The 12,734-nt window shown below is 45.0% G+C and overlaps 1 protein-coding gene and 1 long non-coding RNA gene across 19 annotated transcripts in view; one reads left to right on the forward strand and one right to left on the reverse strand.

The window, feature by feature from the left end:
* The window catches only part of KCNMA1 (potassium calcium-activated channel subfamily M alpha 1), a 772,527-nt gene that overhangs the window by 252,389 nt on the left and 507,404 nt on the right, over positions 1-12,734 (reverse strand). For 15 of the 17 annotated variants that reach the window (XM_044942339.2, XM_025285153.3, XM_025285152.3 and 12 more), the window contains exons 7-9: positions 6,471-6,546; positions 2,963-3,133; positions 1,295-1,386 (exon numbers count right to left, since the gene is read on the reverse strand). In XM_044942339.2, the coding sequence (XP_044798274.2) occupies positions 1,295-1,386; positions 2,963-3,133; positions 6,471-6,546 (339 nt within the window). Of the gene's footprint in view, positions 1-1,103; positions 1,196-1,294; positions 1,387-2,962; positions 3,134-6,470; positions 6,547-12,734 lie in introns of all 17 variants that reach the window. The other 2 variants (XM_044942306.2, XM_044942341.2) reach the window with 2 other exon arrangements.
* On the forward strand, positions 5,757-6,520 carry LOC123333445. 2 transcript variants are annotated; one of them, XR_006550859.2, is made up of 3 exons: positions 5,757-6,007; positions 6,120-6,254; positions 6,381-6,520. It is a non-coding gene; the product is annotated as an uncharacterized LOC123333445 (long non-coding RNA). The 2 variants fall into 2 exon arrangements; XR_006550860.2 differs by having other exon boundaries at positions 6,378-6,502.

Here is a 12,734-nt window from a genome sequence, read left to right on the forward strand (position 1 = left end):
TGGTGGGCTCCAGTCCATGGAGTAGCTAAGTCAGATACGCCTGAGTGAAATTTTTTAAATGTATGGGATAAGAACAAAACAAAAAAAAACCCTAATTCCATAATAGGAACTTCCATGACTGGGGAAGGGGCAAAGTGATAAAATTATTCTGTATCTTGGTCTGGGTGGTAGTTACTGGGTGTGTACAGAGGTACAAAATCCTTGAGCTGTACATAAAGATGTGTATGTCTTACTCTATGGAAGATAAAATGAAAACCAAAACTCAAAAGCAAACAAAAGTCAATGCTCAGAAAAAGCTTTGAAAGAAAAACAGTACAGGATGGATGCTTCGACCCTGCCTCCCTCGGATCTTCTCCTTCGAGACAGAGCAGTCAAGGCCTTCCATCTGCTTCGGAGTAAAACTTCCCGCTGGCAACACTGCCACACTGACTGTGATATTGACCAAGTGATGTGAACACAAATCGAAACAGCCCCCGAGAAGAAAGCATTCATGTATGGAAAGCCAAACAAAAGATGCGTCAGGAAGCCCGCACAGTGCCCCGGTATACTAGAAACATCTTTCTTGTCCAGAAGGAACTTCAACTGAGTAATGGGTCCCTTTGAGGACAAGCTTGGTGCCTCCTGGCTAAAGAGACCCGGTCTCCTGGTGACCAGTGTGCCAATGTGATCTTGATCTTGCCCTCCTTGGGACTTCCCTGCTGGGGTATGAGCCCATGGTTTGGCTGCACAAAAATCCCATAAGATGGCACCTTTTTAGTCTTAGGGACCAGAATGTAATCAATCACCTAATTAATATAAAGAATGAATAAACTGGGCTTACACATTAGGGATCAGAATAGAAAATAGGAGTTCAGTAACACATGGACTCCTTCCAGGACAAACCTATTATGTCTCTTGGAAAGATGGGTGGGGAAGAGAGTTGTGGCTGGGAACAGGTCTCAGTAGTTGGTCCTCGTGATAACTTGGAGGGGTCATTCTGACATCACTCCCCACACGGAATGTGGCCCTTCAGGTGGGGTGTAAGGAGGGCAGGATTCAGGTGTCACCGCCAGAGGGGCTCTGAAAGTCACTCAACCACATCTCTTCTGATACAACTGACTTACTTTCTGCCTCCATGTTTGTTAAATGTCCCGCCGAATTTATTCCGATTCAGGATGAGAGCAGCAATTTCGGGCACGTAGCGGGCAAACATTGCCTACATGCATGAAACAAAGAAACAAGAGCCAAAAAAAAAAATGGCATGCAGAGAGGATTCTACCACAGTGGAGGCAGCAAAACCTCTTGGCATACTTACTTTCTTCCACTAACCGCACTATAGGAGCCCCCGTATTTCTTGCGGTTTCCTATTAACTCTATGATTTCAGGGACGTAGCTGGCAAACATGGCCTGAGGAGAAGATAGGAGACAGAAGAGAGACTAAAAAGACAGGCCAAAGAAAGGGGGTGACCTTTTCAGAAGGGGGAGGGGGGAAATACTAAGATCTGAAAACACAAAAGGACTAGAACTGCAAAGGTACATATTCATGGGCTGGATTGGATTTAAAAAAAAAAAAAAAGAGCAAGCTTCTGAAGTTACATAGGACAAAAAACAAACATTAACCAACCTAGACAACTAAAAAAAAAAACAAAAAAATCAGTTAAGAAAAATGTAAAGGAGACAGGAATAAATAGACATTAGCTCTACTTCCTGAAGAGAAATAAGGGGAGGCATGCTAGAGAAATAACACACACACACACACAATCATTCATAAACTTACACACAATTTTAAGAGAAAACCTTTCTTTCTAATTAAAATCCAAATGAGAATCCATGCCTTTATGAGTGATTAAAGACAATAAACACCAAGAGAAGATTTAAAAATATATGAACTTTTCCATTAAAAAAAGGATCACTAAAAAGCACAAAAGGTAAATTTAGGAAATCACATGGGAGGAAAGAATAGTGAGGAGAAACACACATCTGCCATGTTTTGTCCAACAAACATTGTGCTTGTGGCTGGATAACGCGGTCGTGTGACCTGCAGGGACCTCCCGGGTACCATAGGAACGCTGTGGGCGTGTACACACCACACGTACATTTACATACATTTCTCAAATGTATATGCCATATGCATACAAAACAGAGTGTGTATGCATGAGATAAATGCATGTGCGGTGTACATATGTGAAAGCTGTGTGTGAGTTTAGGTTTACCTTACACACAGCAAGAATCTAAACATGGAATGGGCTACTCTGAAAGACAAAATTCAGTCACCGCCGACGAGTGGCCAGAAATCCCCCTTGAAAAGTACATGGTAACCCACCGAGGTGATCTGTATAGGCCAGAAAAGCAACAGTGCAACTTTCTGACTTACAGAGTGAGGGCAGAAACACCCACCCGGGTCGCTGTGTAAGGGAGTTGTGGTCTGTTTACAAAACCACACTCAGCTCACGTGGTGATGTCCATCTGGGGACTAGTGGGCTGTCTGTCCTCTGGGGTGGGGACCCTCCTCTTTAGGGCAAGGGCCCAGCCACAGTGTTTGTTGGAAGTTTGGGGAGGACCGGGATGGGGGTGGGGAGCTCTTGAAACCGCAAATTGTCTACAGAGTATCAACATTATCTACCAGGTCAGGTGATAGCCCTGTCCTTGCAGAATATCAGAGGCTGAATTACATTATGAGGCACAGACCCTCTCACTTGATAAGTGAGCATCCCTTTCTTAAGACAATTAGGTTTGCTCCCGGCTAAATGGCCGTCCCTCACAAGGACACTGTGCCTGGGTCTCAGGGAAACAAACTCAGTACACAAAAGAAACCGGCAGAAAAGGCACCATGGCATTTGGGATTGCCTTAACTGGACTGTAACACTAAGGCAGTCGCTTGCTTCTAATGCAGAAACACAGGCTCAAATACACAGCCTGCAGAAAATGGATAACAGAAAATATCAATGATCACAAAATCAACATTGTAAGAAAGCATTTTTACCAGTCCCCCGAGGATGAAGAAGACCATGAAGAGACGCCCGAGAGTGGTTTTTGCATAAACATCCCCGTAACCAACAGTGGACATGGTCACCATGAGCAGATAGACACATTCCCAGTAGGTAAGAGCCTGGTTGTTTTGGAAATTTTCCCATGGGTCCCCTGAATTCTCCACCTAAATCAAGGAGACAAGGGAGAGAAAGGAAAAACATTATAGGCATAATAAACCAGAAACACCACAACATTATAGGCGTAATAAACCAGAAACACCACAACTCCAGCATCTAGGCTACTTTGGGATGTTCTGCATCTTCAGTCGCAGGAGTTTGCTGCCCCAAGGGGAGCTTTGTAAGTTGGGCTCACAGCCTCTGAGCAGGTAGTGGAAGAAGTGGGGTCAAAGTCACATACCCACCAGGCTGATGGGGGCAGAGAGGGAAGGAACTGACGTACGTATCCAGAGTCCATTTTCGTCTCATTGTTAAAGACCTGAGGCCAGCAGAATTTTAGGGCACTGCTTCTAGCCGTGTGTTACAGCATTCTTTTCCAGGAAAGAGCCAGAGAGCCATGCCCTGGTCTAGAGTTTGCTCAGTCCCAAAGAAATCCTGGACCCTCCCACAGAAAGCCTCCTCCTTTCATCCGTTTGACCAAGGAGATGCCTGGGGGACCCTGCTCCTTCAGATTATGCGCCCAAACCCTGAACAGCATCTCTCAGAGTCTGACTAGGCTCTCCCTGATTTGCAGAAAATCAGGGACCACTCTGCCCTCCAAACTGCAGTAGCCTCCCTCGGGAACACAAAATGTGAGCTCAGGATAACTATCCCGAACTGTACGCTCTGTAGACCAAGGACCAGCAAGCTTAGACTGTGCAGGGCCAGACGGTCAATATTTTTGGCTTTGCAGCCCATAGGGTTTCTGCTTTTTGTGGGGACAACTCATCTCTGCAGGTGTAGCAGGATATCTCTCAGAGGCAATGAGTGTGGAAGGCTTCTGTCCCTGACTTCTTTTTGTTCCGTTGCTCAGTCGTGTCTGACTCTTTGCAACCCCATGGACTGCAGCACGCCAGGTTTCCCTGTCTTTCACCATCTCCTGGAGCTTGCTCAAACTCATGTCCATTGAGTCGATGATGCCATCCAATCATCCATCTTCTGTTGTCCCCTTCTCCTCCTGCCTTCAATCTTTCCCAGCATCTGGGTCTTTTATAATGAATCAGCTCTTTGCATCAGGTGGCCAAAGTACTGGAGCTTCAGCCTCGGCATCAGTCCTTCCAATGAATATTCAGGGTTGATTTCCTTTAGGATTGACCGGTTTGATCTTCTTATAGTCCAAGGGACTCTCAAAGAGCCTTCTCAAACACCACGGTTCAAAAGCATCAATTCTTCGGCATTCAGCCTTCTTTATGGCTTTCACATCAATACATGACTACTGAAAAAACCATAGCTTTGACTGTATGGACCTTTGTAAGCAAAGTAATGTCTCTGCTTTTTAATATGCTAGGTTGGTCACAGCTTTTCTTCCAAGGAGCAAGCCTCTTTTAATTTCATGGCTGCAGTAACCATCTGCAGTGATTTTGGAGCCCAAGAAAATAAAGTCTGTCACTGTTTCCATTGTTTCCCCATCTATTTGCATGAAGTGATGGGACCGGATGCCATGATCTTAGCTTTTTGAATGTTGAGTTTTAAGCCAGCTTTTTCACTCTCCTCTTTCATCTTCACTTGCAGTTGTCCATCTCTGCTTTAGACTCACAAAACACTTCCTGTTCTCCCATCACCTATGATCTGCCAGCAAATGTGAGGCAGGTAGGAGAGATTTTGCAGAGGAGAGGGGCCCAGCCCTACCATACACCCAAAGGCCAATGCCTGTGACCTGCCAGAATGGTCCCTGTGGATGGCCGGCCCCAAGCCTCCCTCCAGGCCGCCAGCCTGCCTCTGCAGAAAGTTTCCAAGACCTGGCACACATCAGTGCCTGTCCTCCATGTGCCCTTTCTCATGGAGGTTTCCTGGTGAAGCAGAATGTACTGGGTTGGCCCAAAAGTTCATTCGGGTCTTTCCAAAAAATGTTATGAAATAAACTTTTTGTCTAACCCAGTACTTCACACACCAGTAAGGTGAGGTCACTCCTGACTGAAAACAACCAACTAACCCTCCATATCTGTGCTTTTTGACTCTTGGCAGAGTTAGAGTGATTATCTAAGGGTGATTTCATCCAAGAATCCCATCAGCATAAAAGGGTGGGTAGGGTGGGGAACCATCAGATCCAGTAACTGAGTGATAGCTCAGAAGTTTTCCTTTGAATGCTAATCACAAAAATCCCAATGGGAGGTAGGTAACTATGCTTCCTTCCATCCATTAAGCAGACTGAAGCTCAGCAAGGGAAGGGCAACTTTACTCAAAACTTCTGTTAGATGATGCTCCTTCCAGGTGTAACAATTTGTGTTTGTATGAAGCACATTTCTCAAAATAGCTATACTCTCTAAAAGCAGACAGAAATCTGCCTTGGGAATGTGAGTACAGCTTGACTTCATAATATAAGGCTTTCAGTGAGTTGTTAATTTAAAAGAATTAACATTTTTGAGATGCAAAATAACTTGATAGGTAATCAAGCAGAAGAATCAAAGAGGCCTTTTTGTAAGGGGGAGTGAGTGAAAGTCACTCATTCGACTCTTTGCGACCCCATGGACTACACAGTCCATGCAATTCTCCAGGCCAGAATACTGGAGTGGGAAGCCATTCCCTTCTCCAGGGGATCTTCCCAACCCAGAGATAGAACCCAAGTCTCCCACACTGCAGGCAGATTCTTTACCAGCTGAGCCACGAAGGAAGCTCTTATAAGGGGAAAGTGAAGAGAAACTGAGGAATCTGTTATTTGTTATTAAGAGATGTGTGGCTCAGCTGGTAAAGAATCCACCTGCAATGCGCGAGACCAGGGTTCAATCCCTGGGTTGAGAAGATCCCCTGGAGAAGGGAATGGGTGGGGAACCATCAGATCCAGTAACTGAGTTATAGCTCAGAAGTTTTCCTTTGAATGCTAATCACAAAAATCCCAATGGGAGGTAGGTAACAATGCTTCCCAGTATTCTGGGCTGGAGAATTCCATGGACTGTATAGTCCATGGGGTCGCAAAGAGTCGGACACGACTGAGGAACTTTCGCTTCACTTCAACAGATGGGGATCAGACTTCCAACCTGGTCGCCAACCTTTTCCAGAGATTGCTTAGGAAGCACTGCCATCTTGTGGTTTGCTGGGGTTATTGCAGACAGAAAAAAAAAATCTACAGAAGCCCCTGCCCCAGCTATACAGGTGAGCTGAAAAACACAGGTTTAGAGTGTGAACATGACTCACCATTTGGAACTAGTTTAGGTTAAAAGGGTTGGAAACCTAGACAACTTGTGCAGTTGTTTTTCCTTTTTCTGCATTCTCCAGCAGGGCTGAAATTTGTCTCCCAGGTAATAAAATGACTCTGAGAGGGTCTTCTTCCAGAAAAGTCAGAACTGAAGCATCTTCAAGGATACTTACCAAATGGATGAACCCGGCTGCTGTGAGCCACGTGCTGATAAAAATGGAGAGCAGATTCACCAGCTTGATGGAATTACTGTGCAAAGAGACAAAAAGCAAGATCCCCAAGTTACAGAAGACCCTGTTGGGAGAGGCTTCCAGAGCAACAGCGCCCCTTTAAGGAGGAGGCAGCCCATCCCTAAGCCCCCAGTGTTCCTCCCCGTCATAAGGGAAGGATCTGAAAGGCAGCAAATGTAGTTCAGGCTGGAGCCTGTAGGAAGATGAAATCTGAGTTGCTGAGAGTGGTCCCTAAATAAACCCCTCTGGTTGTTTAAAAATTTTTTTATTACTTTTTACTTTGAACATTTTAATGTCTACAGAAATAGTGAAAGACAAGTATAATAAACATTGGGATGCCCTTCACCTAACATTTTGCCACATTGGCTTTATCTGTATATTTTCTCCCTCTCTTTTTTTTCTGGGTGAAACCATTTACAAACCATTTACGTTGTAGACATCACAACACAACCTTATAAACTCTTCAGCACTCAACACCTAAGAAGGACGCCATGTAAAACAATCATAGTACAATTGTCCTACCTAAGGAAATTAACACAGATTCAGTAATGTCATCTAATATTCACTCCCAAGCTAGATTTCTGCAGTTGCTCCAAAATTAGGCTTATTGATGCTCTCATGTTTTCACCCTAAGGAAGTAATAGAGATAATAATGTGCTGCATTTGATTATTATGTGGCTTTAATCTAGGAGTCAGGAAACTTTTCTAACAAACGGACAGATAGTAAATATCCAGGCTTTGCTGGGACATAAAGTCTCTGTTGCAACTATTCACAGGAGACCTGTAAAGGAATTAGTTGTGGCTGTGTTCCAATAAAGCTTTATTTACAAAGACAGGCAGTGGGTCGATTGGCCCATAGGCTATGTATTTTCCATTCTCTGCTTTATTCTCCTTTAATCTGCATATAACATGCCCCACCTACACCCCCCCACACACACACCCTTTTTATTATGTCTTTCTGTGATTATTTTATTTTCTATGCAGCCAAGCCTGCTGTTATCCAGAAAGTCCCATATTCTCGATTTATCTGACAAGATCCTGTTTCAATACATCTGTTGAGAATACCTGCCTGGGATGGCATCCCATCAGGAAATTGCAACTCTGTTACACCAGGTTCAGTCCCTTGGTATCCGTGGGAGCCCCAGGTGGCGCCACTGAGAGGTGCCAGGTTCCCTTTGTAATCAATATGCCAGCTGGGGAGTGGGACTCTGGGGCCATAGGCATATCCTATTCCCCAGCAATCTTACGCCTAAAAATTTCCGCATCCACTGGTGTTCTTTGAGAAGATCAATTGGAACTCACTAGATATCTAGCTCCCTGAGAGTAAGGGCCTTGTCGGCCAGAAGCCTGGGAGTGGTGAGTCCCCAGCGCACAGTAGGGCCTCTAAGAATTTGCACAGAGTGAGCTGGTCGCCCCTCGGCATTCTTCCTCCCTGCCTTCACCCCGTTTACTCCTGCTGGCTGTACAGCTCCTCAACTACTGTTGTCAGGGGGTTGCTCTCCTGTCCAAAGGTCCTCGTGGACTAAAACACTATGTCTACACTGCCTCCTTCCACACCCGCTGAAGTTTCAGATATTCTCCTACCACTGTTCTTTCTACATAAACTCTTGCAACTTCTATCAAAGCCAAAAATATCTGCCAAAACTGTTTATGCTATGACTCAGCTTGAGAGCCCTCCCCACCTACTGAATATTTCCCTTTCTCCAAAGCTTGGTATAGCCCATACCTCCTCCTTAAAGTAACTCCACCCATGGCAATACTAAGTGACCCGCGGCTTTTTTATCTCCAGCTAATCACTGGACGCCGATCCCATGCTCTTAAGCCATCGTTTTTACATTTCTAGTTGACTCTCTTGTGTTCCCAACTGCATCACGCAGAAAAGAACCCTATGTTCTATTTTTTTCAGTCTTCCCAGAGGGATGTAACACTGCCCACAGGCTGGTTCAGCCCATCGGACTTAATAGATTGATCTCTGACCCCTTCCACCTCTTTCTCAAGGGAAAATGGACGACTGAAATTCTGAGAGTTTAAGATCACCCTGATAAGAATGGCTAGCACGGTTCTCTCACAGGATTTACCACGCGCGCTGCCGTTTTAAGTATTTCATGTATATGAATTTATCTCATCTTCATAAAGACTCTATGAGTTGGTCCCAAGGTTAAGAAACTGACCCAAGTTCACATAAGCAGGCAGCAGAGCTGGGATTTGAACCCAGGCAGTTTGGCCCCAAAGACTGCCCTTTAGTCCACTACGCTGCAAAACAAGAGTCACAGACTGGGGTCCACCAGAAAGTCCTCCTTGCTGTGAAAGCAAAGCTATGACTCCCCCACACTCTTGCATAGGATATGAAGAGGGTCAGAGGCCATTGCCCCAGAGAGGAGAGAGGTTACCACCATATCCACCGCCCAACCAGTTTCTCAAGGGAAGGCCAGAATAAAGTAAAAGCCTCCTCTGAGGCACATTAATACTGGACAGTGAGAGACTCATGAGTAACAGGTAGTCTGTAGCAAAGAAAGAGATCTCAGGGATGCCTGTGTTGTTCAACTTCTCCGAAGATAATTAAGTGCGGAGGTGACTCACTTAGATAGTCCTGGATGCTGGAACAAAGCAGTGTCCCAACGATAACCATGCAGAGCCCTCTTGAGATATTAAAACTATGGGAGTCTCCAGGCCTCATAGTGCTTTGGAAAATGACCTAATATGGTGATTATTAATCTCTAAGTGATTGTCACAGTGATATTAATAGCGCTTAAGGGAGCTCTCTGTTGTGTAGAGAACATTTAATCATTGTTGCTGAAAGAGTCTCTATTAAGCACTGAAATCTGATTATTTTTATGGCATCTGCATTACTACAGATCCCCAGTATTAGGATTTGCTTTTCAAATTAAACTCTATGACTGGGCAATCATCTAAAAGCTCTATGCAAGAGATACAAGATTAACTCTTGGGGCACTCTCTCCATATTCTAAAACTTGAACCTCACCAGGTTGCAAAAAGCTCCCTGGAAGGAGGAAAAGGGTTGCAGGGCAGGTCTGTGGGCTCTGGTGGACACTGGAGATAAAGACTTGAGGGTCAAGTTCAGAAGTCTGGACTGAACCCTAAGGTCCTAAGGATGAGAGAGATTGGAACAATTCAGATTCTAGCATTCTCGTGATAAGGGATAAAAAGTGTGATCTTGGCATGATAGCTTAACTTCACTTTCCTGTTTTCTATTATTGTTTCTGGGACCCTGGCCCATGAGTTCTCACTAGCCACAAAAGGATACAATGAATCATTATCCACAGGCAGACTCAGAGACCGCCCTGTTTTTACAGATCAGAGACCTTTCTCAGGACTCTGTAGATACTGGGGGAGAAAGAGAAAGACTGAGAGAGATGGTGTGTGTGTCTCTGTAGATACTGGAAGAATGAACGTCCATCTCTTTCCAAGATTATCACTAAAAACACAGAACCATGGGGGTTATCTTCACTCAGTGAATTTACCAAGACATGTTTTGGTTGACACTGAAAATGTCATCCTCCTTCCAGAGAGAAACACAAATTCGTCCCAGTTCTGGTTGATTAGTATCTTCCTCTTTGCTTCCGGCTGAGAATACAGATAGGTGCCAATGTCCTTATTTTATTTCACTGTTACCTTTGCCAGACAGGTGTGAAACCCCCTCAAAGTCAACTGCACTGTATCCCACGGGGATTAAGGGCCTGAGCTATTAAGACACAATTCAAGTTCTGTCAATTCTACGCCTTAAATATCGTTCAATCTCTCTCCCTTTTCTAAGGCCAGTCCCTAGTACCAATGCCTGGAAAACTGCCTCCCTGACATCTAAACATCGATGGCTTAGATGTTTCAAACCCACTTTCCATACAATTTCCACGTGGAATTCATGACATCTGAGAGCCTTCATGATGTGGCCTCTGCCTGCAAGTCTGTGTATTTAATACTCTTTCAAAGGCCTTTAAACTTGGAGCCATTTCTGAGGCCATTTAGGTAGTACAGTGGTTTCAGTTTCCAAAATGTAAAAAAAAAAAAAGTGTGTTGTTTAGGTAAATGATGGTAAATATTGTACACAGCATGGAATGCTATGTGGGAAATAAGTGACACGGTAGAACAGTTGTGGTTGTTTAGTCACTAAGTCGTGTCTGTCTCTTTGCAACCCCATGGACTGTAGCCCGCCAGGCTCCCCTGTCCAGGATTTCCCAGGCAAGAATACTGGCGTGGGTTACCCTGCCTTCCTCCAGGGGATCTTCCTGACCCAGGGATTGAACACACGTCTCCTGCGTTGGCAGGCAGGTTCTTTACCACTGAGTCATCAGGAAGTCCCTCCGAGGGCTCTCTTCTCTCACTTACGTTCCTTTTGCAGCTGCCGTGACTGAAAGTCAGCTGCACCCCCTCCCTCTTCACACGCCCAGTCTCCAGCCTCACCAGGATGACACCTGGCTGTCTACAAGGCTTACTGAAGACACCCTCTTTGCCTTGAAAGGATCCTTGACTTCCCCTCATTCAAGCTGAGGCTTACTTAACTATTCTCCTCTATGCCTCCCAAGGTCTGCATCCCAGTACCAACCATAGTCGGCTCTCCCTCCCTCAGGGGCTCTCAGAAAGCAGAACTCAGTCCTGGCACCCTCTCACTGCTGCACAGGTAGGTGCTCAATTCAGGCTTGAACTGACCTACTCACATCGTTGTGACCGTAAGCCAAAGGAAGTGGGACAATTCCAAGCGTGAGGCTGAGATGGAAACCATTCTCCCATGACAGAGGAGTTTAATTCTGTGGGCAGCAGGATTCTGGGAAAATGTTTGGGGCTTAGGATGGCAGACTCCGTGGTAGCCCACCACCTCATGACTCTCCCAACACAGCAAGTCACCTCTTACCCTATCTCATTGCTTCAGGTATTCCCCTCCTGTGCACTGGGAGAAGGAACCGCCTTAACTGTGGAGTTCTCAGGAGGACTGTCTCCCCAGGGACGCCAGCGCTATTTCCTACACCTAAAGGAAAGCTTGCCCCACCCCCACCCCAGGAAGTGGGAAATTGGTGGATCTCTTGGCAAAAGCCCAGAAAAAGATATTTTACACAGATGGCTTATCATCCTCCTAAGTCCAGAAAGGATTCGCATGGAGTACAAGGAAGGCGAGAACACAGTTCTTTCCATGTTATTCCTTGGAGTGATGGCACCTTGGGGTCAGAGGATTAAAAGACTCCTGAACAAGTAATCATGAAGCAGGGAGACGGAGGCACTCTACCACGTTAGACAGTATGGATAGCTCCATATAACACCATCCCCATGAGTGTCTCTTAAATGCAGCCCCTGTGATCAGCACTGGGTCCTCACCAAGTCTACCTTTAAAAACCCAGTGTAGCAAATATGATATAGGCAAACCTTAGGGATGGCTAGCTTTGTCAATCATTTTAATTTCAAGAGTAATATGGGTCCATTGCACACAAGACTCATAAAATGGTAGAAATGAAGGTTACTGTCACTCAGAAGAATAACAATATTCATCCTATATTAATAATAGTACACAGTGGAGCACCAACAAATTCTGACCCCAGGGTTATGACAGTAAGGGTGTTGGAACACACCGTAGAAGACTACCAGGGCATTCGATGCTCATTTTCTTTTTAACTTGACTAACAGAAAATGAATTTATTCCCCTATTCACATAGATGAATAGTTAGCAAGGGGAAATCAATCTGGAATTAAAACAAACAAAAATAAACAAAAAACACTAAGACCCTAAGAGGAAAGCCAATAGCCTGTCACACTTGTTGGATGTGACATATTCTGGAAGTTGAGTCCCAGCCTCAGTTACTGGGAAAACAATGCTAAGTTCAAGTCCCCCTCGCCCCCCTCCCTGAGTGCAGATGTATTAATTATAAATCACAAACTCGGAGGTGTCCTGTTTTTCATCATTTATCAAACACACTAAGGCCAACCAAAGAGGAAATGGAACATTAGCAGTGAGTTTCTCAAAGTGTAATTTCCTATGAGAGAAATTTATGACCTGTACTTATTCTCCATTAAAAGACGTCCAACCCCTTTTATTAGTTTATTCATCAAGGCAGCCCTGGTTTCAGGCCAGCTCTGAGAACCTGCAGGTCATCAGGAAAAGGGTCTCTGGGGAATTTTTTTCTCCTGGTCCAGTAGTGTTTTCCAGATCATAACACAGTTAACAGAAGTAGTCATGGTGCCTTCAGCAGGAGGTTTTTAGGT

Source organism: Bubalus bubalis, chromosome 4 (genome assembly GCF_019923935.1).
Source record: "Bubalus bubalis isolate 160015118507 breed Murrah chromosome 4, NDDB_SH_1, whole genome shotgun sequence".
NCBI classification, from domain to species: domain Eukaryota; kingdom Metazoa; phylum Chordata; class Mammalia; order Artiodactyla; family Bovidae; genus Bubalus; species Bubalus bubalis.